Source organism: Lepisosteus oculatus, chromosome 4, assembly GCF_040954835.1.
Source record: "Lepisosteus oculatus isolate fLepOcu1 chromosome 4, fLepOcu1.hap2, whole genome shotgun sequence".
NCBI lineage: Eukaryota > Metazoa > Chordata > Actinopteri > Semionotiformes > Lepisosteidae > Lepisosteus > Lepisosteus oculatus.
The window spans coordinates 55,693,534-55,720,535 of record NC_090699.1 but is presented as its reverse complement, the minus strand read 5'-3'; the positions used below and the strand labels follow the sequence as shown (position 1 = coordinate 55,720,535).

Below are 27,002 nucleotides of genomic sequence, written 5' to 3'. Positions count from 1 at the left end.
TAAGGAAAGAGGTAATATTTGCCAAACCATCAACCCCACCCTCTCCCATGTAATAGCACACTTATTTTTTAAGAACATATTATTTAAAAAAATATTTTCCCATAGTAAAATAGTATAAAGGTGTACAGCAAAATAAGTTCTAGAGCCATCACTGTATAATTAAATAAATTCAGATCCTGAAAATAGCACGGGCAATTTGTTTTACAAATAAAGAGTGTGGCCATAGTATCCATAAAAGGCCACCCTTTTCCAATGCTTAATGTGATTTCATCAAAACATTTAACAGGGGAAGCCTGTTATCTATAACACTATAATCATTAGAACATAAGAAAGTTCTTATCATAAGTGCTACAAATGAGATGAAGGGTGTCTGGCCCATTTAGCTTGTTTGGTTGCTAGAAACTCAGTGATATGAGGATCTCAACCTCACATGTCTTGAAAGAAGCCAGGGTGTCAGCTATGACAACTAGGCTCGGTAGTTTGTTCCAGACGCCCACAGCCTCTTAGTCTTAGCTTGTAACTACACTTCCCCATAGTTCCCACTTGTGTGCTCTAGTTTGTGTTTCACGGCTGGTGCTGATGATGTCCACTGGATAGATATGCCCTTGAGAGTTGAGAAATAATTAACTTCCTTACAAAAAGATCCCATTTCGTTGCAATTTCCTGGTATGAATAAGCTAGCAGCAAACCATATCAGCAAGAACTCTAATCTGTAACCTTTTCTTAAGTTCAATTAAGTCATAAAGGCACTATATCCAGCCTGCTTCTGGGAGAGGAATGATGGTGGGTGGTTGGACCCCAGCTCTAAGAAGTCACTGACAAACTGGACTCACCTTGATGTCGGTGGCGATGTCGATTTCTCTGGGAGTTATCGTCATGGACGGACATTGCTGGGGCCCTTCGCTCAGTCCAATCCAGAATCTGGGAAGGAGCTGGTGGGCACATTCTTTTTGTATTGAGCACCTGCAGCAAAGGGAAGATGTAGAGTGAGAAGACACAAGAGGGAGGGTTGTTTTGTGTGTTGAAAGATCAAAGCTCCACTCTGAAACTGGCAGAATATGCATGTCCTGAGCGAGACGAAGCTGTAGGTAAGCATCTACCCCATATACAAAAACAGGTGATTATTGGATCTACTGTGTGGGACTCAATGTGATGTAAAGTCTACTTCTTAGGGTGAGTAAATACCGAACTGTTCCACTTTTAAAGGATTTTCATTTTATTTTACCCAGACCGTCCTGAGAAACAAAAAAAGAAAAAAAAACTTGACCTTTGATTTCTGTCAAGACAAAGGGCCTGTAGAAAGTCTTACACCCTTTCTGAAGTAACATATTTTGTGGCCTAAAAGCCTGAAATCACGACGCATTAAATATGAAGTTACTTTACCCTTATTTACGCAACGTAACCCATACCCTCCAAGTGAAAAACAAATGCTCATACATTCTGAAAAAAGAGTTGGAGAAGGGATTACATCATCAGCATCGGTAGTTGTCCTTTGATGTTGGTAACATTTTACAGTGACCTAAATAAGTGGATCTTCCAAAAGCCATCTGCCCCCCTTTCTGATAGATTTATCTCTGAAACTTCCCATTACCTGTGTAGGACATATCTGATAAGCCATAAAGCCCACAATATTAAAAACGATCACGCTGTAGTCCTGGTCAAAAAGCCAAAGAAGAAGAAAAGTTTATTAAATCCTCACAACATTTTAATTTGAGAGTGCAATGTGAAACCAAAAGCCAAACAAATAGGACTTCCTTTCACACACCGAAGAAATAAAACCACTTCTCTAAGTATGGGCAAAACATTATGCCGCAAAGAGGATGTAATGTGTGTTCTCTGAAAGCAGTTTAAATGCTTTCAGAAAATCCACACCAGAACCCATTAAAAAAAAAACTAAAATGTGTCATACAGAACTGCACATGATCATTCCAAAACAGTTCAGCCAGCGAATGCAAAAGTACCTTTCACAAAATGTAACAAAGCCAGAAAATCTTAGTTGTTCCCTTCAGAACGACTGTCTCGCCCTTTTCACTCAACTTCACACTTCACAATAAGAAGTGCCCAAAAGCACTGAACAAGTCCAATACTAAAATGTGTACAATTTCCTAAGATCATCATCTAATTTGGATTTGATCTGAAAATAGCTCCACGTAGGACAATTGTCCAAGTAGGACAATTGTGGGGCTCGGCATCATGTTTAATTGGTGTTTTGAGAAATTAGTAAAGTGATGTCATTGAAAAAAAAGGCATCATGTCTCATCTATCTATTAACAAAGCTGTTAATTAAAAAAGTAATTGTTTTTGTGGATCTGACCAATCCTTTGAAAAAAATGTGTTTTTTTGTTCCTTGATCAAAATCTAGTAAATTGTATCATGGGTAACTGTACTTATATGCATCTTTTAACCACAAGTCATGAAATTACGAAAGAAATACTGTTAGCTTCATTGCAGTGTTATTGTGTTTCTATGTCATCGGCTTTCCTACTTCATTAATTCCCAACAGAAGCATGGTCTGGGCCGTTGCATTAGATTAGTGTGATATAACCCAGTGTTCAAACCAGGCCTGGCAGAGTTTGGCTTGTTTTTTCTATACTGGTGTACATGTAGTAGAAAGGAATTGGGCTGGACCTATTTTCAACATAATTTATAGATACTACCTTTTGTCAATGCATTACCTGTGTCAGTTAAAGAAATGTTTGTATGACCTTAAATGGCAAAATGAAAAATAGCGACGTCAGTACAGTAATCAGCAGCCTTACTGTCTGACCTTATCATCTCTTTAAAAAACCTATGGACCTCAAAAATATAAAAAACAGGAATCATCCCTGTTTTCAAAAGCTCTTCAATAAGTTAAGAAGAAGCTGACTTTACGCACTTTCTCTAACTTTTATCGTGCAAAGCTGCAACTTGACTTCCTGTTGGTGCTCTCTTAAACACATCATAAGAGACGATTACAGTGAGGAGGTCATCTTAGCTGCTAAAAATAACATGAGTCGTTTGTCTGGGTTCAGAAGTAACCATGATATCAGAGGGGCCCTCAGACACTGTAAAATTCAGGATGGGGAAGTGGAAAGCAGGGTTAGATCCAGAGCACACTGGTGATGAGTGTGTGACTCATTGAACATACATCCAAGCCATTTTTGACAAAGGATGAGGGGATCGACTGGCTTGGATTTTTCCAACGTTTTTCTCTGAAAAAAATAAAATAATTACATGTTGCAGTTCACAACTCTTTTGTCAGCAGCTTTGCACCCAAACAAAAAGAACAAGTTCAAGATTTTCTTGACCTCAGGGCCTCAAAAAAGGAAAAGAAAATATAAGCAGGAATTCAAACTCCATGTGAGAGAGGCAATTTTATTTGTTTTATCTTATATTATGAGTTTCTCATCACAGAAAACCTGGGAAAATCTGAAATGTACAAATAGTGAAAATAGCTTGTGAATTAAATACACCATTAAAGTATTGCAGGATTATTGAAGAGGAAACATTCCACTTTAAATAGGGGACGAACAGTTGCATAAAATGATTAATTTAAGACTTGGAAGGACTGCTTTAGGTCTAAATTGCCAGACTCCAACAAGAAAAGACTTGCTTTTCCTGCTACAGTAATGCTGAGTTAATAATACTCAGCATACTGATGTGAAATGATTTTTGGACAAAAAAAGCCTTAATAATGAAGTGCAGACAAAACCCCACTGAGCCAAAATCCATATTCCTCTACTTGGATATTCAAGCATTTTTTTCCAGCAGTGCTCAGAATCATTCATAAAGCAACCTTGCCTCCCTCCCAGTACCCCATTTTACACCAACGACCAACTGTGATCATCTAAAGAAAGGCATAGTTTGATACCTGACATGACATCACGTAACAAAATAAATGCTGTTCAACACTTGCAGTGTGTGAAATTCATTTATAAGTCTTGTGAAGCTAACAGGAAGCCCAGCCTGGGGCCATCTTCTCTCATGTAGACAAAAGGAATCAGGCTCTGCAAATGTCTTCAACCACAATGATAAGTTAGGTTTTTTAGAATCTCAAGTTAAACACTGTTGTTCTGTTCATGACTCGCACGTTCGGTCTTGTATTCTTAAGTACGTGTTTTGCAGATGTATGAACAGATGCCCGTGGTTTTGGTTTCAATATGATGCTCAAAATAGTGAGGTCCAGCTCAAAGAATTTCCCTACAACCTGATGATTTATGGTGTCCTGTGTAAATTACTGAATCTTGATTCTTGGATGCTTACAGTACCTCTTTCTTTGCTCTGATTCCAGTGAAAGAATATTTGCTCAGCTAGACGACATGATGCTCCCTGTGCTCCTTGTGCATGACAAACCTTGCACAGAGGGGTGGTAAACTGTACAATAATAAGTCAAATGACAGTCTGGATACCATGGTTGTGGTTGAAAATTGCAAGTTCCCATTAAAATCATTCTTTAAATGTGTTTGATTCCTTACTTCCCCTCAAACTGTTGGTAAGACATCAGCAATGAGTAACTAAATGAATAACAGCCACAATTGTAACTGCTGAAAGGATTTTTTTTATTATAGAGCAAGCCAATTTGTAATCGCCAATAGTGTTTTCACTGCTAGTGTTACAGTGACAACCCCAGGCCCCTGGGGGTGAATGAGCACGCAAAAAGCTGCTCACCCCCTGATCCACTCAATTTTTTAACACAATAAGGCTGCTCTGCAATATTGAGGAGGGTCAGTGACAATGGATGCAGGGCTGTCACTTGCCATTGTCATTGCAAGCCTAAAGGTGCCAACTCTACCCTGATGGTGCTGAGCTAATTGTGGACCAGCGCTTGGCAACACCTGGGCACAGTCTACTACTGACTTGACCCAGGTTCGATTTCCTTACAGAGCTCAACCTGTATTCAAAATGAGCGCCTTTACCCTTCGATTCAATGAGAAGTCCCCAAGAAAACGGATTTTGGAAAAGCTTTGCAACAGTCATTTTCTTTGCATTCCTAGATCTTAATGCTATCAGAATGGAGCTGCTCTGTACCTGTTCTCCAGAGTGCACCACCCACAGTGGGCATCACCAGCTAAGAGGCATTCGCTGCAGCTGGTGTACCGGTCACAGCTGGCAACCTTCACACGGAGGAGCTGAGAAAACACCAGAACAAGGGCCAAGTTAGTCATACCATGGACCTTGGACAGGGTCCAAATTCTAAAGTACACATACCCACTAAACTTCGAAGATGTGAATGTCTGCAAGGATCGCTTATCATTTCCACATTTAATTCTCTTGACATTGGTATTTGTAGGTCCTTGAGTGAGAGCCAAAAAGTGAAAATCCTTGAGGGATCACAGCAGACAGGACCACAGTAAACAGTAGACAGTTTGTTTCATAGATTGGGAAGGACTGCATTCATATAAGAAAAAAAGGAGTGCTTACAAACATTAACAAATAAATAACAGCAAGTAAATAAAAGGGTTATTCAGTGAATTGACTAAGAAAGACCCAGGTAACTTGCTGGACCAAGAATAATCCTATGCAGTAGTAGGTGAAAGAACTCTGTAAAAACTCTCAGCAAGTCATGGACCTTTACGGCACATAATCGCAAAACTGAAAATGTTATCCTGTTCTTACTAATGAAGCTCCTTTCACTCTGTCACTGTTTTTCGCCTCTGGTACTGGGTTGTGTACCAATACATACATAAATGTAGCTCTGATTCCCCTTATCTTATTTTTCTGCCAAAACGGTGCTACTAGCAGTGACTGCTGATCATATCAAACACTTAGCTCATAAAAGCCTATGCCACGGCCAAAGTGTGAGCCCTTCTTTCTCACTTGAGAGGTGTGTACAATACATTTGAGCAGCTTGCTTTATTTTCACCCAGATGCCGATAGACAGAATTTGTAGATCTGCGTACAGAACTAACAGAGCTCTTAATTCAGCTTTGCGTTACCCCCCACCCCCGACACACACACACACATCTCCCATAAAGTGAAAAAGACGAGGGTCTGAGTGGAAGTCCCCTCTGAACTTTAAAATGAGTCGCCCCACAGCCCCAGCTTGCTAGCCTCCACCCCTAGAACATTGAAAAAAGCTCCACCCCCCCACACCCCCCAGAAAAATGAAACAACATTATTTCCCAACATTTGGTGCTGATAATGGTGCATCCCATTATCAAGTACAATTGTGCTTCCTGGTATCACTGCTGGCTGGGCATATTTGAGTTGACTTAATGTATTATTATTATATATTATTTTAGCTTCTTAAGTTTTATTTTATTCTAATAAGTTAGTTAAGCTAATTATACATTAGCTAACCGCAAGTCTCCTGTTGTCTTTTTTTAAACATTGCCCTTGTTTGCCATGTAAGAGCCATCCTGTGGTTTGACTCTATAAACATCTAATATTATCACTGTTTTAACTATGAGGCTTGGTCATCACTTTGGTCACGTACTTACAAACCAACACCGCTACATGGGAGGAAACAGGATGTAACAGTAGCAGAAATAAAAAGGGAAAAACTGGTCTCATACCAATGAACATCATGGTGTCAAGTTAGATGTACACACAGCAGCTTGTCAGTTTTTAGTCAGTGAGTCACTACTGTGTTCTGGAAATGAGCCATGAGCTATTACAGTCTGGTATTATATTACAGCTTCGTATTACTATAAAGTATTCCTTTACATTTCTTATAATGAATGATGAAGCCATCAAAGCTGATAGCTTAATAGTTGATTCTGACATTGAAATTAATATTCTTACAGTCCAAGGCTGCTGTAATTGCTGTAAGATTGATATTGTTGTTATTTGAAAACTACAGAAAGCAAGCTGGCTGTTTTGGAGTGAGTGACAAACACTGTGGAGTATTTTTTTTTTATTTTGATTGCATTGGTCCTTCACCTGACAGTTCCTCTGGTATTTGAAAACTATAATTTTAGAAATTTCAGAATTCCACACTTAGCATACACTGTACAGAGAACACTTAAAAGAAATTCATGTTTCCCTAAGCTCTACTAAAAGCAAAACCAGGTTTCAATCATTTATTAATTCTGACTTTCTGTTACATTTGGATAAAAAAATGCATTAATAATAGCGAATGAGTGAATAAGAAACTCACCTGACGAGATGTCATAAGATAGAGGTAGTTTCTATCGCTGGGGTCAAAGATCATGATATGATGAACTGACTCTCCTGCTGCTACTTTCAGAGAGCTCTTATTGGCCAGTGTCAGGTTCCTAAGCAGGTTAAGCTACAAAAGAAAAAATTGACTTAAATTATATTCATAGTTTTTTTTTATTCAGTTTCTCAAAACTGTGGAAAAAGTAGATCAGAGCAAATTACCCTATTAAAAAAAGTCTGAAGTGTGAAAATAAATTGCAGGTTTTCGGTTTCCTGTCTTCCATAATTGTTTTAAATTTTGTTTTGCTTTTGTCTGTTATTGTGTAGAACATTCTTTAACAAATTCTGCTTTGCTTCTTCAAGCTTAAATGAAAGGTGATATTTTTATAAAAAGTTATAATAAAATATACAGTATGTATATATATGTTTAGAAAAAAATCACCTAGGTAACTTTTTCTCCATATAATAAATAGCTGTTTCTGTTTTCTAAAAAATAAAGATTAAATTACATTATATTTTGACAATTTAGTAACTTTGTGAATTTTAAAACACCACAAACTAAGAAGGTAGGACTCCATAACATTGAATGTCAACAGGTTCTGAAAACCATCCCGAAGGATTATAGTTGCAAACGAAAATGACAGCATTCATTTTACTCAAAATGACCTGTACTGAAAATTATGTGCTGCATCTAGGTCACAGGACTGGCTTTTTATTAAGGGACTGTGTCTGAAGTGGTCACAGAAGGTCAAATAGTACACGCTTTCCTGCATGTTTTGCAGCCTGAAGCCACAAAGCCTCAGTCAAAATTAAATTTAAACCATTAAAATGATGTATTTGAAACAACAATAGTTATATCTCACAAGACACGCACACACCCAAGAAGATTTAGTAAAGAGATAATAGGAACAGAAGCAATTGCATCTCAGAAAGAGATAACAATCCAGACACCTTTAAACCTGAAAACAGACACAAGATGACTTTGAAAGGTTTTTGCTCCAGAGCAAACTTTGCTTCCGCTTCACTGAATTGTGAGATTAGAGGAAAAATGACAGATGCCACAAGATCTCAACTGGTATTTTAACCCAGGTAATTTCTACACAAATATATACGCATATGAAACAGAACATAAATTAACAGCATGACATAATTAATAATGGATACTATGACACCTTTTTAGACAGAATATTAAGAATGCTCTTGAATGGGCACTTGTATTATGCAATGCATGGCCTGCATGAACAGAGAAATTTCTATCAATTTCCTGGCCACAACAATGCACCAGACAGTCCCACACATTAAGCATCACAACCTCAAATAGAGATGAACCTGATAGAATTGCTTGGTATTTGGCTGCATATCTTGCTAAACCATGCTAAACAATGTGGAAATCCATGTAAATATGTTCAAGCTATTCAGGCTGCTTACAGTGACTCCACATATTTTTGGGTGTTCCTAATATTTTGATGAATTAATGTACCATATAAATAGACCAATGACATTTAAATGCAATAGTGTGCGTCTTTGTCTACAGTATTGTCTCGGCTTCACTCTCTAAGTCCAACCAGTTCAATGTTATCTGAGCAGGAAACATGACTGCTACCCACTCATGAGCTCAGGCTACACAATTGTGTTTCCACACTATCTTCCATTTGGGTGTCATACTATCGTACTGCAAGTTAAAAAGGATACGTGAAAAACGTGACTTACACAAGTACAGCGTGATACTGCCTGCACTCTTTTGACTTACCTTTGGAACCGCTAAAGCAAAATATTTCACAGTACACAAGGTGGTATTTTATAATCCTCATCATCACTTTTTAGAGTGGAACTTTATTGATAAAGTTTCCTGCTTTCAATCTGAGCTATGTTTCTGCTGCAAGGTGAAATCTGTTGTGGTCACCATCCGTGGCATTCTTTCATCACTGTTTTTGTCAGCCACTCCAGACTAGTCCTTCACTTAAGTCTGTTGCCAGTTTGGCTTCAGGTTCTGAGGTCAGTGAAACAGACCAGCTATTTGGCATCCAATTCATTTTCAGATGTAGAGGAACCGAAATTTCACAAGCTCTTTGCCATTTCTCAGACATTGCCAATCAAAAGACTGCTCACCACTGTTTCTGCTAAAGAGCACACGCAATGAGTCAGCTTTTTTTTTGCATGGCTTCTAGTGGAGATCCTTTAAATGTTCTGTTGGCAACGTGCCCTGAGACAATGGTTTGTATCCTACTTTTCGGATTTTACAATAGCAGTCACATTTCACGCACTATTTGAGACGTTCTGCGTCACTGTTAATGTGACATCCCACAAATGAAGGCTCTCTAATGAATCTGATCATATCGCAAAATGGTCCCTTGTCCTACAGCCTACAGTACATATCTTTCATATCCTAGATATGTATTATGTGAAAGTTGCTGAAAAGAAATGTAAGGACAAGACATTGTACTGATCAGTACCCAGACTGCTTGAAACTAATTAAAGGGTTTTGCAAGCAAGCAAAGCAGAACTCTTTTGGCTTTTTCTGTTACACTGTTGTGAAATTTGTTTGGCTGTTACTAGGGTTTTCTTCTGGTCTCACGATAATTATCAATTACACATACGACTGTTCAGAGTTCTCTGTGGCACTGTGCCATCCAGCTCATACAGGTGCAGTTACAGAAATGTGCTTTCCCACGTCAACAAACTCACATTTCATTATGAATACTAAAATGATGTTGAATATAATGTAATATTTATTGACATTTACAGTTTCTATAGCAACCACTAAACTCTCACCGTCAGAGCCAAACAGTCTTTACACATAGTGGCTCTGTTACACTCAGGGAATTTTTGAGTTACACTCACAAGTTCACATTTTGCAACTTTGTTTTGAAGTCACGGACAAACAGATGCTTTGTTTACGGATATTCTGAGCATTTATGGTACAACACAAGTGAAATTCATCCATCAAGAAACTATTCGGTTGGTACAGGAGTCATTCCACAAGCAGCCAAACTTCTTGAAAGTAATAGGAGGTGGAATCATGCTGCTACCAGGATAAAAAGAAGTTGAGATTCTGAAAGTAAGCTATTAGGTGAATCAGAAAACATCTGGGCAATTTGTATTACATTTCATGAGAACTTGTTCTTTTTAGATAAAGATATGCCATAAGCTGCAGATGTAAGGCTCTTTCATTTTCCAAATCATACAGACACTCTGTAATTTGACTGTTTCTGACTCTGATTTTTCTTTGTGTTTCAACTGTAACATATTTGTGAAAAGAGAAACAACAGAAACTAGACAAAACAAAAAGGCCAGAGTTTCTTCCACCTCTGCTGACCATACCTTCCAAAGCCTGCCACTGGCGGTCCCAAGGAAAACCACAGAATGGGTGTGAACACTGTCCACAGCCACTGAGGTCAGGCCCACTGATTCGAATATAGGGGTGGCCTGTAGGGGCCTGCGGAGAGCCAGGGGGTGCTGGAGATGAGCTGCCCCACAGTCCAGTTGTTCCATCTGCAGCTGAAGAGAAGATAGAGGAAACAGTTTTTTTTACAGCAAATACAGTACAAAAGAACCGCATTCTGCTGAACACTCAACTGTGAAATCTCACTCTGCTCATCTCAATCTAAAATCTTTGCTGTAACAAGAAATAAAGGAGATCAAAGTATATCATTTGCACCATAACTGACGCTCAGTTCAGACTTGTCTGAATTTGTGGACAGTATCCTAGGTGGGACTGGGAACGAAATAACTAACGATAACTACGTGATTTGGCTTATTTCTATATTTATATATAGAAATATACTGCTTTCTAAATGTATCGTCACTAATATTCCTTCTTTTGGACATTCTTTCTCACTTCTCACTTCTGCTTCATCTCTTATGTTCCTCAAACCAGAAAAGCTTAATGTCAAAATGTATTTTTTCTACTTTTCCGCATAGTCTTACCCTCTGCTTGAGGGGAGCATATCTATTCATGTCTTTTTCATCAAATGCTTTGTTGTAGTGACCATACAAGATCAATAACGGGGAAGATGCTTCCATGGACAATGACACTGCACCAGAGAGGAAATAGATGGCGATCGATAAATTGGAATCATTGATGAAGACCTGCCTGTGTGGAAGGACACAGTGCATACCTGCATGAGGTTGCTTAGTAACCACTACCACCATACATGGGACTGAACCAGTCATGTTCACCCTTGTGATTGTTTTATATTTCATTGATCCACAGTGTACAGTGTTTTCCGACACATTTACTTAATTTAAGTCAGCTATCTTTATATTATTATTGTTGTTGTTGTTGTTGTTGTTGTTGTTGTTGTTGTTGTTGTTATCCAAGGTACCTTTGTAATATAGGAAAATCACAAAGTGTAAATACAAGGAACACGTGCAGTTATAGTTAAGGTAAAGTCCATACTAGAGTCACCATGGCTTATTGGGCCAGAGATCATTCTGGTTCCTGTAGCATTAAACAGACTAGAGAGCAAACGACTCCCACACCAGTCCAGAACTTAAACAGCTGGATGGACTGGAGCTACAAGGGAAAAGAACCTCTCTCAAAGTACAGCAGCAGTGTCTGTAGTATGGACTTGAATCCACAACCTGACTTAATCATTACCTTATTTCCCATTTCTTCACAGTCCAAAGGCTTATCCACTACACCACCTCCATAGTTATATTATATGAAATTATAATTAAAATAGTATATACAGTAGAGAGCATGGATACAGAGCTGTGTATGTATATCTGTGAATGCACAGACACTCAATAAACTTAATAGGAAAGACAGAAGCTTCTCTCTCACACTCTCTACATCTTGACTTAATCATTATTTTCTTTCTCATAAAGTAAGATGTTCTCTGTCATCATTCCAAAACTGAAAGCTACATTACCAAGTAACACATGCGCTTAGTCAAAACAGGGATAAAAATATTTCAAATCAAATGCAGCATTTCGGATCCTTCTGTTGGTTTTTGTTTTTGTCCCTCACGATTGTTGTTTATTTGAACAAGTTAAATATGTACAGTATAATATATTAAGCTTTTCAGCAGCACTATCTTGTTTTTTTTCTCTGTCAGAACATTTTAGGACATTTTTTGTGCATTATATGAATTAATGAAGAGATCCACTAAATGCTATAATAAAGTCAGCCAACTAAAGAGATTCATGGCATTTCTGTATTAGTGTGATGAGGGTGAAGTGAGTTTAAATATACCCCATAGGTTTTACTTTGTTTTCCTGCCATGTTTTTATACTACACTTTGTTTTTATACTGTGCTTCTTTGGCTTTGTTTCAATGCTGCGTCCCATTGCTGTGACAAATTCACTATGTTACTTTTTTGTTAAGAAAAAAAGATTGTAAGTCAGAATCCTGTAGTCTACCACACTAGTTTTCCACAAAAGAATCAAAAGACCTTTCTTTGCCAAAAATGTTGTGGCATTTTTTTCTATATACATATCCCTTCATGCAAATACTAAGCATCTCACAGATCTACAGCAATCACTAAACATGAAAATTACTCTTGAAAAGCCTACTGTGACAACATCACCGTTACAGGCAGTTTGAGCTGTCTTAACTGTAGATATTTATTGCAGCCACTCAGTCTCACTTCCCAAGAAAGAAGTAATCCCCTATTCTTCAAAGTATTCCTATGAACAGAAACACCATATGATACATGTCTTAAAGAAAATCAGAACTTCTGGGCAAATCTGCCATTCAAAGGAATATGAAGTTAAAAAAGCAAGAATAAAACCTATTTTAATATTTTTATTTTAGTTTAATATTTTTCAATGCCCTCTCCCTCACATACCCACACCTACAGTACCGTATATCACATTTCACCTCACAAACAAATGCTTGCAATCTGTAAGGATAACTGTTCTTCATTATTGTAATACTGTACATCTACGTTTCTCTTGTTTTCAGATGACATTACAAACCAAAAGTCTTGAAAATATGTACTATAGATAGAACTTGACTTGTGCCATTGCTGCCTCTCTCTCACTCACCAAGAATTAGGAGGCCAAGCGAGAGCAACACATGTTAACAAATTAAATTTTAAGACCTGTTTGCATAGTTAAGTAGTATCAAACCCAAAGTGAATGGCAGGGGAGTGAGAATATTTCACATTTGTGTTGAAATATTGTCACTAAGACATTTATCACTCCTAGACAGACTTCTTTTAGTCTTTATATTATGTTTCTTGTGTTATGCTCCAGGGTATTGAAAAGATAATAATATGAATAGGTACAGTCTAGCTAAAGAGCACTGACAAATACAGAAAGATCCTGGGTTAGAATTAAGTTTTAAAATGTAAAATCTCATCTTAAATGTGTTTTCCATGGCCTTAGATTCTTAATCCTTTTCTAAATTATACCTAGTTTATTGTATATTATGAAGACTACTGTATCTACAGTATTGTCTAATTTATACAAAGTGTCTTAAGTTGTCCGGTTTTGAAAGGTGCTATACAAAAATAAGATAGACTTATTGAAAAATCCTCATTCAAAGGTATGATCAACTATCTGCTTTTCTGGGTGAACAGTGACTCATTCATACCATACACACATTTTTTCATCGCACCAATATCAATTTATCGAAGCACAAAAAGAAATGAATAAGTAAACAGCGAATGAAGCAAAGCAGGGTTCTTGAACAATTTCCTTTTTTTTATAACTAAAAAGGGACCTCCAGCCCAGTCTGTTCCTGCACACTATCAGAGCTGAATGAAGAGACGTTTTAAGGACGATTTGACTCCGCTTTTAATCAAGGTGGGATTAGATTTACTGCCTTCAGGAAATGTAGGTTTACATTTCTGTATTCTGGACCGAAGACGGCGTGTCAGTGAAACTGCATCAAAGGTTATTAATATCCACTTGATGAAAAATAATCTGTTCACATCACATAGACATAATAATTCAGCTTTATGCTTTCTGCTGGCTCTCGGCTACCGGCTTGCTTTTTCAGCTGAAACCAATTATATCATGCATTTAACAAGCGAGGCAATTCCTCCTTTCTTTTTTAATTCACGTGGAAACAAAACGTAAATAATAACCAAGAGTGTATATTCAAAACGGAACTTCGGTTAGATACTTTTCGTGGAAAGTAAATTGAAAATGAGAAAAACAGCGATTTTGTATTGGCGTGAATTAAAAATCTGCTCCCGCACGAATTCTCTCATTTTCACCAGCACTGCTCCTATTTAATCAGTGGAGAGCGTCATGTTGCACAACAACTCATATTATTTAATTATATGGTTACTCTATAATTGTATAGTTCTGCAGAATACCATTACTTCTAGGAAAAGAGAGGTAGTCAAACTAGTATAGTTTAGATTCACGCAGATAATGCAATATTTAGCAAAGTTGTAATACTTCTGTAAAACATGGTCTTCTTCATATAGCATTGATAGTGCCTCTTCATATTATTTACTGAAACTCCTAATTTGATTAAATTAAGAAAACAGGTGTTTCATCTTTCCACTGTTCAAATGCTGAGTCATATATCAGTATTGTGATACGTTCGAATTTTTGCTCGCCTTTCTTATTACAAAACAGGTGTAAAATGATTGATGCAAAAAACAACTACAAAATTATTTTACACTATATTAACCAGCATGTTGTCTGGTTATTAACTGTGGTTGGTTCCGTCAAAATACAAAAAGTGAGGAAAATACAGAAATGTGAAAACATGTTTTGGTACAACGCCGATACACTATCAGTAAAACAGTCAACTACAGTTTGTGTAACTTTCAGGTTTCGTGAATATCTTCACAGCACTTAAAAATAAACTATTATTTTGTACATCAAATATATATTTTGATAACCAAAGGTTTGTGCTCATTATAAAGAAAAACTACTTAACTACAGTTATAAAAAGAAATGAGCAAGCTATTTTAATAATATTTTAGGCAATGTAGCTGTTCACAACAAGAAAAAGGGTTAACAGACCGCTGCTTCTTTCAATTCATTATGAATCACTGGTGGAACTGCAGACATTTCTCTATAGTTGACACATTATTCAGATCCAGCTGAGACATGATTGTGCTATTTCGTTTAGGAATAATACGACTTGTCATTTAAAAAAAATCTGTTATACATATGTTAATATATTTACAACTTCTGAAACAAATAAGTTAAAAAAAAGCAATAGCCGGTAAAACGCTGCTGGTCTTAAGCAAGACAGAAATGCTTCCTAAATTGTCTGTCACTGTCAGCAACGTTCTCTCCATCACACAACACTCCAGATGCTTGCGGTGGCGGATTCTGACCTTCTTGGGTTTTAAGAGAGTGTTGGCAAAAAAGTGACTCGAGAAACTAATTTGTGCCTTGTGAACAATGGCATTATATGGTGAATGCATGGGCCTGTGGGCGAAAGAGGTTTCGGATACAATCGAGTAGTTTCCACTTAATGTTATGTGAACTGTCATGTCTAAACGTGCTGTCTTGATAGTGTGGGAATCTCGCAATATTTGTGAAGCCATCATCGGAAAGCTTTTTTTTAATCCACGTAAAACTTTCCCCCCCAAAATTCACAAAATAAAAAAAGAATTTTCGAAAAGTCATCAAAAACACGCATCTTCTTTGTGGGGAGGCATCCCACATCCCACAAAGATGTACAAAGATGTACATACACATCCTCAATCGTTGAACGCTTATTGTCAGAACACTTCAGCAAATGTTTTGTTTCAGGCTGACTCTTGATTGCGGTCAGTTTCGGTAATGCACCCCAAAAAAAAAAAACACATAGTTCTATTTAAATGAATATTAATCAGATTAAATTAAATACAACTTCCGACCTTTTAAGAGGAACAAAATAATTCTTAGCGGGGGAACCAGTTTTGAACTCCGCCCTTTCAAAAACACGCAGACTATCAGTCCACAAAATTTCACAGACCCCGCTCCAGTTCCCACAACCTCCAAATACTTTTGGCAGCTCTTCCTCGCAATAGCATAACCAAAGGCAACCGCGTGATCTGGGAGAATGTCTTCTCCGCACAACTTAGCTATGATTCATCCTTCGTAAAATGTAACGTCTGGCAACAAAGAGCAGAGTGAATTTCACACTAATGTACTTAGCACAAATCACAGCGAATGGCCCACACATTGCACACAGCGTACTCCACAAACATACTGTATACAGTAGGTTATTATAGTAGTGGGCGGTTAGCAAAGAAAGCGTATCTCAATGTATTTAAACACGTGCAAATGCAATGAAAACATTCCTTTGACCAGCAAGTTACATTGGTAGCAACATTTTAAAATCGCACTGTGTAATCACACCTTGCAGTTCTCTGTGTTGTGTGCAGAATCGATACTTCATGAACAACATTCTCGCAAGCACAACAAATCAAGCCTCAAGTTTATGGTTTCGAGAAACATTGCCGGCTTTTCTGTTTCAGATCATTAAACGGCGCACCGCAAATGCTTATTGCGCTTGCGTTGTGCTAATGGTTTTGAGTTTTACGTTTTTCAGCAATAAAATTATTGGCAAACCACAGTTTGAACCGCTTGCTTTCTGAGATATTTTACTCACCACAATTTTTTGTTTAGCGACGCACTCCGCTCCCGAGCCTTGGATAACACTGTCTAGCACCTGCACATCTGGAGAACCAGGTGAACTAGAACATTTTTTTCTGCCATCTCTGATAACTTTTTCAATTTCAGAAAACGGGTAGACACACAAAGCCGTGTTTTTATTGGACTTTGCAAAAACTCCGAATAAGAACTCCTCAGGGTTTTGTTTGTCGGAAACGTAGATCCGTGCCGGGTACACTGACACAATCCTATTGTAAATGTTACCGTTGGAGCCGCACTGTAATCCCATTTGGATGTAGGACTCGGTAAGCTTTCTGCTTTCTGTAGCCGACTTTCGTTTACTTTCACTGTCCAGACAAATTCTCGCCAATATACTGTTAGGATGATTTTCTTTCTGCCCCTGATTGGCATCATTGTTAATTGCGATGTAAGAATAACTCTTCTCGATAAAGGCATGGACAAAGCTCAGCTTGTTTTTGGTCTTGACCTCTTGTTTTATTTTAAAAACGTTGTCTTCAGAGGGGTTAATATCATAGGTGAAAAGCTTGGACAGGTCGTTTAAGTTGAGAGACCTGATGGCTATCTCGGGGGTGTTTTCGAACCTCAAGTCTTCTTTTGTATAATTTTTCGGAAAGAAAGGGGTTCCCACCCCCGTGTAGGTGGCCCCGACCAAAAGCCGAGTGTTCCCGGCAGGGCCCCTGAGAATGAGTCCCACGGTTGACGCGTTGGGGTGGTTGGCGGCGATATTCAACATGCTTGGGAAAACGGTCACCTTATTCTCACCCTGCGGGGGAAATCTCACAGCGATTTCAGAAATGTTCCCCAGTTTCCTCAGCTCACAAAACCCTTGGTACACCGATCCACACACGACGACAACCCCCTGCTCCTGGTCGAGCTGCAGGAGTTTGTTGTAGTTGTCAGTCTGCACTTTGGGGTGCTCGCAAATCGTCTGGGGCAACTGCGGTGCATGGCAAAGCAAGCTGTCGTTCACCGGCCCGGTTTTCTCTTCAATTTCGAGGCTTAAAGTCCCGTTCAGTTGATAAATCCTGTTAACTGTCGCCAGATATACCTTTCTGGAGTGTTCATCCACTGCGAAATTGTTGGTCTGCTGGAGAGACGTGAACTTCTGCTGGAGCTGCAGCGCACAGCCAAAGTGCTGGCGAATACTCAAACAGGAGACCAGAATCAAGACGCCAAGAAGTAGAACAACTCTGTCCGAAGGAGGCATTTTTCCTTCTTGCTGGTTTCAGCGCGTAATGCACTGAGGGGTGCATTGAGCAAGAGAAAATAATGTGTTCTTCACTATAACAATCCAAGAGGAAAACCTGTTTCCTGCTTAAACGCCTAAACACAGAATGACGTGATTAAGAGTCGTGCTTCCTTTTTCTTAAAGCAGCAACCACTGTCTGCGAATGATCTTGCCCTTCAACACTTCACAGATTACTGATACCGCAGGTTCCTGTACCCAGGGGACAGATGCAGGGCTCTTTTTCTTTTTTTCGAATGTTTTTTTTTCTTCTTTTCTTTGCGTTTGTGCGAAGGGCAATTCGGGGAGATAATGCAAACTACCACATTAGACGAAAAGTTTTGAATTGGCCGTAATGTGATCAGGTAATTTTTGGCAACGCAACAGGTTTTGTTTAAAGGAAGGCTACCAAGGCACACTAGAACAATTATGTATATGTTATATAACTTGTAACGTTTAAACTTCATAGTGAGACATTTGAGATAGAAAATTAAAAACATGTATCTTAAGGACAAGCTTTAGGTGATTGTTGTGGGCAATAGTAGTTGACAAATATTTCTAACAGGGTATAATCACTCTATAAGGGACTGTGATATAGCCTACATAAAATAGTCGACAAGCATTGGCAAAGCGATAAGGTGAGAAATATTGCGCAATGCTTTATAATAGGACTAAACCACTAGACCACAATTATAAATCAACACAGAGGCGCCTCCCTAGAAACAAAATGCTCGTGCTTCAGGCGTTCACTGTACAAACTGGTACATCGGATAGTAAATAGAAATGTATTAAATCTTTATTAAAATATATTCCTTTGTGCAACAGTGTATACAGAATGATGTGTTTTTATGAATTCTTCAGCCTCCTGTGGTTAAAGAGACGAATATATTTAGCTGGTCTTGGCATTTAATGGAACCAGTGTCCTTCCTAATTATTCAACTCGAGCTAATTTCGCTTTTACACCTGCAGGCTGTCTTGGGTTGTTCACTTTGGTGAAGGTAACACAATACAGTACTACAAACAGCTCAACGAAAGTGTATCCTATTCAAAACGTCCTCAGACACATTTTTTTCTAGTTCGCTAACATACTGTATACCAAGCATCCCTTTAAATGTAAAACACAATCATTCTGTTTAATGCCAATAGCCGATGTGCTTCCCGGCTCCTCACACAAGTGGTCCAAGATTAGCGGAAACCTTCCTCAGGTTAGCACACCAATTTGTTTCAGAACTGATAAAGCAGACTTATCTGATTTCTCTTATTAAGGCGAAGGATGTCTGCATTGTAACGGCTGGCCACCAGTATTTGTATCGTCTTGATAAGGTAGGCTCATTTAAAAGCTTTTTATGATTGTGCTTATCCGTTAAGTGGGTTAAAATTAGAAGCCAGCCAGATACCCAAAACATGGCAGAGCACACTCGGGTTATTATGCTGTCAATTAATTCAAAGCGAATGGACCTCCCACAATGAACGTGTTCTAATAACCCCTAAATACGGAAGTGGGTTATATCTGAGAAACAAAAGGTTTCTTCTGAATCGAATTGGACAAACATAGTAGGGATGGATATCGCTCGTCCGGGAGAGCCACAGCCTTGCTGATCCACCCTTACAGAATCCGGTTCTAAATATATTTAACAGTTTCGTCTTCAGCACCTTACCTGGCGATTTAAGTGATTGCGTATTTAAGAGATTTTAACATACTGTACAGTACCGACTCCTTGTATCTCTAAAGGTACATATCCATCCATTTCCTAAGAACTTTATCCAATATAGGGTCCCAGAGAAGCTGGAACCTATCCTGGCAAGTAATGGACACAAGGCGGGATGAAACCTGGACAGGATCCTAGTCCACTGCAGGGCACACACAGACACAAACACGCACACACACAGCAAGATGATTTTCCCAGAAGTAAATTAACCTTCTAGCATTTCTTTGGACTGTGGATGGAAACTCACATGAACATTGAGAGAACAGGCATACTCCACACAGATAGTGACCATGGGCCCCAGTCCTGCAAGGCAGCAATGCTGATCACTACACCACCGTGCCACCCTCAAGCACCACAGTTGATCAGTTTTAATTTACTTGAATCCATTTATTTTCTAAAGTAGTCCAATTTAATTATTTACCACAGTGATTGTTTAAAATTAATGGTTTAAGGCAGATCTATTTTATAAGATCTTGTTCGATTATGCCTCCTTAGGTTCACGGTGACTATCCCTACAGTATGGAATGATGTAAAACAATGTGGTCCAGAAGGTTTTATTTCAGATTAGATGTTATTGACTTTAATCATCTTATTATTAACATAATCGGACCACAACACCAGCTTTTAACAGCTCTTCAGGTGCTACTGCTTTAAAAAGGATTTAGAAAACGTACAGGCACACCATCAATTAAGGTGTGGAGTTGGACCATCCTATTTTAAAAGATATTTTAAAAAAAAGCATAATATTCTCAGACTAACAAAAAGTTGCATATTACTTACATACCAGGGATCAAATAAGTCTCAGATGTCTAGTAAATTGAGTTTTTAGAATTGAGTGACCGATGCCTATTGGCCTTCATCTACAGCACTAAAAAACGGAGATTAAAAAAGCAAACAGCAACACAAGCTGTTTTATCGTTTGTGAAGATACATTTGTAATAGAAACAATAACTTACATTACAAAAAAATATTAAAGAATGCAACTAAATTTAGGTCGAGTGCAAAGGACTTCATTCTCGGGAACCCCTTTTTTAAAATTACAGATTATCAATCAAAATCGTTAGGCCCAGCGTCCCGGAACACCAAGGAAATTTCCTGTCGCAACGAAGTGTGCAGAGAACTGGGAAGGAATATATGGAGTAAATACCATTTTTCTCCGACGTTAAGAAATGGGAAGATAAAAGCACATCCCTGGTCATCAGTCTTTGCGCTGACAGGCAAGCAGGGTCTGTTTATTTTGGCCCATAGTCCACCGCTCTTAATCAAGCACAGAGCTGGGGGCAGGAAAGTATCCCGATAACACACGGGGTGGTTGATTGCCAGAAATAGTGCTCCAAGAAAACCGAGGCCGCGCTCACAGTTTGACCAGGAAACAGAAGTGAGTAAAAGGTTGAAGGCTATGTGGGTCAGGGGTGGCTCAGGTCGGACGTTGCATCCCGGAGTACTGCAACGCTAAAGTCCTCTATGCTTATATCTTAAGGATCGACCGTATTTAAGAACTGCGCTCTACGCGCATACAGTACGTGACGCACTGGAAAACGACCATTTCATGCCACATAGGGAAGTGTCTGAACTATAGAGGCTGTCAATAATGTTTGAAAACTTACCCTTTGTTTCAAAATGTAATACTGGTAAAAAGCAAGCAGTCCAAAAAGTATGGTAAGCATAAAGAAACACGGGATAAAGTGTAGGTCTACTTTGACTGCAGATCTATGGGAACCTGTGATTCGTGCAGCTGAGCGTCTAAATTACATTTACTGTTTGTCTAACAGATAAGGAAAGAACAACTAATGAAGTTAATGCAGGGTAGCACAACTCCAGTCCTGGAGGAGCAGACGGTTTCTGGTTTTCTTTCCGCTTAAGCTTTTTATGACCTAATTGAACATTATTTGCTTAGTCGGACAAGTTGCAGCATTGCCTTTTGCTTAAGAAGCTGGGGATTTTAAGACGCCCATAAAACCGCATGGAAACTGGAAAACTGTTAATTGAGTTGTCCATTTCCTGCAGTTAACACCAATAAAAGGTTAAATAAAAAGTTCCCTGTGTGTCTCATTAATTGTATTTTTAGGCATTGTGTAAATGCAGAAATATCTACTGATCACAAATAAGGACATGTGGAAGATGTTAGTCAATGACTAATCCAATGGCCATACATCAAACTTCTAACTGGATTGTTTATTCATTAACAATGCATGCAGTTTTACATAGAATTGCAATGCTTTTACCAGTGGTTTCATGTTTTGTAATTACTTCCATCCATGCCATTTGAGTTTAAAATGCAATTGCCCACTTAACTGGGTGATTTTACCTGACTGTTTACATTTCTTTACTGATTCCAGCTTTTTAAAAATACCTCTTGCATCTTTCCCATCTTTCTAGAGCAATAAAGAGCAACAGGGATAATAAATCATCCATATATTTACCTATAATCAAATAAGGAAAAACTATGATGCTCTTCTGAGTTTTGATGTCTCTGTTGACATTTCCTTTTTTTGTCAAACATTCATCCATTTTCCAACACAGAATCATGGGGGAGCTGGAGCCCATCCTGGCAAGCAACAGGCACAAGGCGGGATACACCCTGGAGGGGATGCCAGTTCCTCACAGGGTACCTGCAGACACACTCACACCAGGCCAATTTTGCAGAAGCCAATAAACCTACCAATATGATTTTGGCCTGTGAGAGGAAATCCGACCACCCAGAGGAAATGCACTCAAACATGGGGAGAACATACAAACTCCACGCAGATAGCACCCCAGTCCCAGTGCTGGAAGGCAACAATGCTATCCATTCTGCCACTCTTTTATCAACTGGTTATTATAAGTTTTGAATAAAAAAAAACACAACAAAACAACTCGCAGTATCCTACACCCACCAGGTTCTGCCAAAGTACTCATAGTGTGAATTCAGACACCTATGACTGAAGTACCATTAAAAAAATAATAATTTGACAATGTTCTCAGCAATGTTTCCAAATCCAAGCCTCCATAGTCATGTCATTGGCACCATGGCCCCGTATAAATAAGGCATCTGTATCAATAAGGCCAAAATACAGTAGGTGAGGCTCCAGTGATACTGGGGGGAGAATTCAGAGGTTCCTAATGCAGAGCCAACACATTTTTAGTTGTACTAACTAATTCTCCATTTCTGTAGCTCAGAGAAACCAGGATGGGAGTTATCATTTGGCGAGAGTGCTAGGTGAGAGCATGCAATATCCTTGTTTAGAACAGTGGACAAAGTAGAGGAAACCTGTTTCCAAAACATAAACCCTCTCTCCCACAACACGGGCAAGAAGTTGTCTTGTAGTGACCCACCAGAGCTTACACTTCCTGCCGAGATTTCCAATTAAGCACAAAGCAGTGAATAAAGGCTCAAAGAGGGAAATAACAATGCAAGCACACATAGAAAAATCTTCATAGATTTTTAGTCGCATTTTCCCTGCAGTAGTGATCCTTGGAAATACTGCAAAATTCTCACCAATAAATAACGATGCTTTTTGTTTCCTTGCTATGGGTTTAAAAAAAAACATGCTTAATCATAACATGAAATTGATTCCTGTTTTAATGTAGTAAAAAAAGCCAGTGGAACTTCAGATCTTTTCATGTCAAAATTGTGCTGTTAGAATTTTGGCTCCTGACATTATCAAAAAGAATATGCTGTCAGGATCTTGATCTTGTGAGATAAGGTAATGCAGTAATAAGATCCTCCTAGCTCTCTCAGCCATGTGTGTTGCAGTAAGACTTCTGTTTTAACAACCAATTTCAGTCACAACTGAAAACAGACCAAACTTAAAATCAGATTTCAACATCATTTCCTACTGCATGTAACACTGAGATTTTTCCCCCCTTGATGTATGTTGTTTCACAGCCTTACAAAGCAAAATGTTCTTTGAGGTTCTTTTTGCAGTTCACAGCATCTAAACATTAACACTACGATCAAACATAATACAGGCAAACATCACAATACAAACTGACAGATCAAAAGTTGTCACAGCTTAACCTCCAAGACAAGTTAACATTTGGGTATATCTGTGGAATTCTGACTGATTGTCTTTTGTTCCATTTAATAATGTTATCATTTTAGAATTGTTTTGAAATGCACCCTAGATACTGCAATTTATAGAAGCAAGGAAATTGTAATATTAGTGGTACTTAGAACCGAAATGGTATAAACATTCTATCAAGGATATTCAGTGTTATGTCTGAATCAGAGCACAAATTGTGGCTGTTATTTCAAAGTGATAGTGAGGAGCAATTTCCTGTCTCTCTCCCATGATGGTAGTTTGGCAATAAAGCGAGTGTTTGTCTTGTGCTTTCCCTTGTTGTTTCTGAAAACAGTGTCAATTTCTCTGCAGCAGTACTTAACTGGCAAGGCCTGAGAGGAGGGCACTCAATGTCCTCAATATGCTTCCTTTCAGATAAAGCTGAGGTATCTCGGGGCAGCCCTGAGATAGATTTACTGTACACCCTCCACAGCTGTTGGCTGCATCAGAGGCATACAGCAGCTTACACAACTTGCATTCTGGCCAAAAAAAGAAATTACCCCTTGCAAATCAGTGGTCACAAGAGTAGACTACATACAAGTGCATTTAAAAAACAGAAAACAGAAGGCACTTACCCAAAGGGTTGTGGGAGTCTGGAACAAACCACACAGCCATGTTCTTGAAGGCCTCTTTCAAAAAGCGAGTGGATGAGATTCTTGGATAAATTAAATACTAACTACCTAAAAGACTTAATGAGCGAAATAGCCACCTCTTACTTGTAGCCCTCCTCATGGTATATTTAATGCGTGGTTATTCCTTTATTTTTTACAACTTGGGGAATTATAAAAAAATAACTGTTAATTATAAATAAGAATACAATGGAGTGTGTTAGGGTAAATGTGGTACCATCATTCTAATTTGTTTGTTAACTTTTGAACAAAGGATGCAGCATGCTTTGAAATATTAAATCAATATATTGGGGTGATTCTTCAAAAACCGTAACAGTTATATCTTTAAAATCAAATATGTAGGACTGGAAAGTGCTGATTTCAGTCCTGCTGGTTACTAAGAATGGTTCTGGTGCACCTGTGAATAATAGTGCTCTTCAGATACCAGCTGCAGGTTAATGTGGTATTCCTGTTTCGATATCCCAAGGGGTAGGAAATTGTTAATGAAATAATTCTACATGTGAATGGGTAGTGTTGTATGCTGTGTAGGCTGGTATTTTCTCCAGGCGTTTTGGAATCTTTGACTGTGCTGCATCAATGATCCTCTTATTCATGATGCATTTTTTACTGTAAACCCAAATTGGCACTGGAGACATGACATCATTACCAGTTCCCATAGTCTTTTCTGCAGCACATGGCCAGGGGCAATATGATTCTCCATTCACTGGCGAAATTAAAGTCACTGGCTGGTAAAGATAGTCTAGCTTCTGTTACAGTTTTATTTCTTTTATTTATAACATCTCTTATAACAGAATATTTAAATATTTTAGATAACCACACATGCATTTAACTGTTTTTTACAAAGCCAATTTGAGGAAAATAAAAACAACAACAATAAGAATTCTAAGTGAAGTCTATCCCAAATTTGGAGAATATCTAGAAACTAAGAACATCAGAGAGATAAAACAAAATGAAGCCAATTAGCCCATCTACCCCATGTGGAAATTTGGAACACAGGATGTTCATTTGGGCAATTGTAAGTGACCAACATCCAGATATTTTTAAAACTAAAATAGTTTAGAACACGGCTTGTCAAAAAACAAAGTAGAGGTTAACCTTCATAAAAGTGATGGACAGCCACAGGGCTAAAAATCATTCTATGATTGTTAAGACAATCTTTACCACAGTCTAGATTTACTCCACAAAGAGCATTTTAATGTGTCAAATTAGGAATAAGGTCACCTGAGGTCTTTAAGAAAGAAAATTCAAAGGGCAGTACTGCCACCTGTTGGTATATTACTTATCTGGCAACATAATCACTTCACAGGATGATCACTATGGAGCTACGCCGAAATTTAAATTGTAAGTGGTAAGATTATTATTTTATATTTCAAAGTCATAATTCAGATGTGAAGTAATTAAACAAACCAAAATGGCTTAAGAAATGCACAGGTTTTTCATAGTTCAGGCCAGACATCTGTTTTCCTGCTAGATTGTGTCTACCTATTTCCCAGGCCACACTGCAAACCATTAAGTAGAACCAAATAGAGCTAAAGGTATTTTGGTATTGAAGAAGACAGAAAATATTAGATTTAAACATATTTATATGGATGTATCCTATTCTGAATTGTCTTAGTATGTTACAGTACATTTACAGTAGTACAAATACAGTATACAGTATAGTTACTGCACATATTTCTGTGCCAAAAAAACTCTGTTAATGTACTCATTTTTTATTTTTGTATTTAGTTTTTTTTTTTAAAAGCACAGTGAACTCTGCGTTTTGGAGCCTCTGCTGCTCGAAACCCAGACACGCAAACACCGGCACCAGGGCCAATTTTCCAAGAAGCCAATTAACATACCAGTTTGTCTTTAGACTGTGGGAAGAGACTAGAGCACCCGGAAGAAATCCACACAAACATGGGGAAAATGTTCTAAGTCCACACAGACAGGCCCCCAGGAATTGAACCCAGAGCCACAGAGCTGAAAGGCAGCAATGCTGACCACTGCATCAGCGTGCTGCACTATAGGATTCATTTTAATTCTAAATTAAAATTTTAAAGGAGCCGTCTTAGGTCTCCTGGCTCTTATATTCCAGTTATGATCTTTCTCTTTTTTTTTACTAAAACAGCTTGACACTTTTAGTTAACTTGAAGTGAAATTAATTTTCGTAATAGAACACTGTTTCACGTCTTGCATCTCAAGCATTGTATAAGAACACATGAATGTACAAAAGGAAAAAAATAGAAACATGCTTTAGTTAAAAGACTGCATTAAAGCATGCCTTAAAACATTGTACATACTCAGAATTTCTTATCGATAAAGGCAAAGATCTCCACAGTTTAGGTGCTTTTATCTCTTCTTGAAATGGTGTTCCATGTGCCTGATGGGTGCAGTTAATTGTCAGCACCTCAAGGCATGACATCTACATCTGTTTTCTTGAAGTAAGCTTTCAGAGTGTCTTTCTAGCATTTGAGCATCATGGGATCTTAGATGGAGGTAAGCTCCACCTAAGCTGAGAGGAGGCTGTATCTGAAGGAGTCAATTCAGGAGGGAGTCAATGAGGCATCTTCACACAATATCCAGTTCAGTGCAATGTTGCATATTGCATGGAAATAATGGATAATGTGTCCAATAGCTGGTGCAAGAGGATCACTGTGTCAAGGCTGGTTCTTGGTCATGGTGGTAGTGTGTCTTCCCATTTCATTTGAGGCATCACCTGCAGGCATCTCTGGCTGTGTTGCTCCAGACTCCTAAAGCTGGGGGTGATCTGTACCCTAGGGTTGCTGACTTCATT

General features: G+C 38.4%; 1 protein-coding gene across 1 annotated transcript in view; it reads right to left on the bottom strand.

Annotated features, from left to right (window-relative positions):
• Window positions 1-17,980, bottom strand: part of plxnd1 (plexin D1) — a 60,484-nt gene extending 42,504 nt beyond the window's left edge. The window contains exons 1-5 of the mRNA XM_015347995.2: window positions 16,598-17,980; window positions 10,402-10,578; window positions 7,079-7,210; window positions 5,008-5,108; window positions 834-963 (exon numbers count right to left, since the gene is read on the bottom strand). Coding sequence (XP_015203481.2) covers window positions 834-963; window positions 5,008-5,108; window positions 7,079-7,210; window positions 10,402-10,578; window positions 16,598-17,827 — 1,770 coding nt within the window. The 5' untranslated portion in view covers window positions 17,828-17,980. The remainder of the gene's footprint in view (window positions 1-833; window positions 964-5,007; window positions 5,109-7,078; window positions 7,211-10,401; window positions 10,579-16,597) is intronic.
• Between the last annotated feature and the right edge of the window lie 9,022 nt (window positions 17,981-27,002).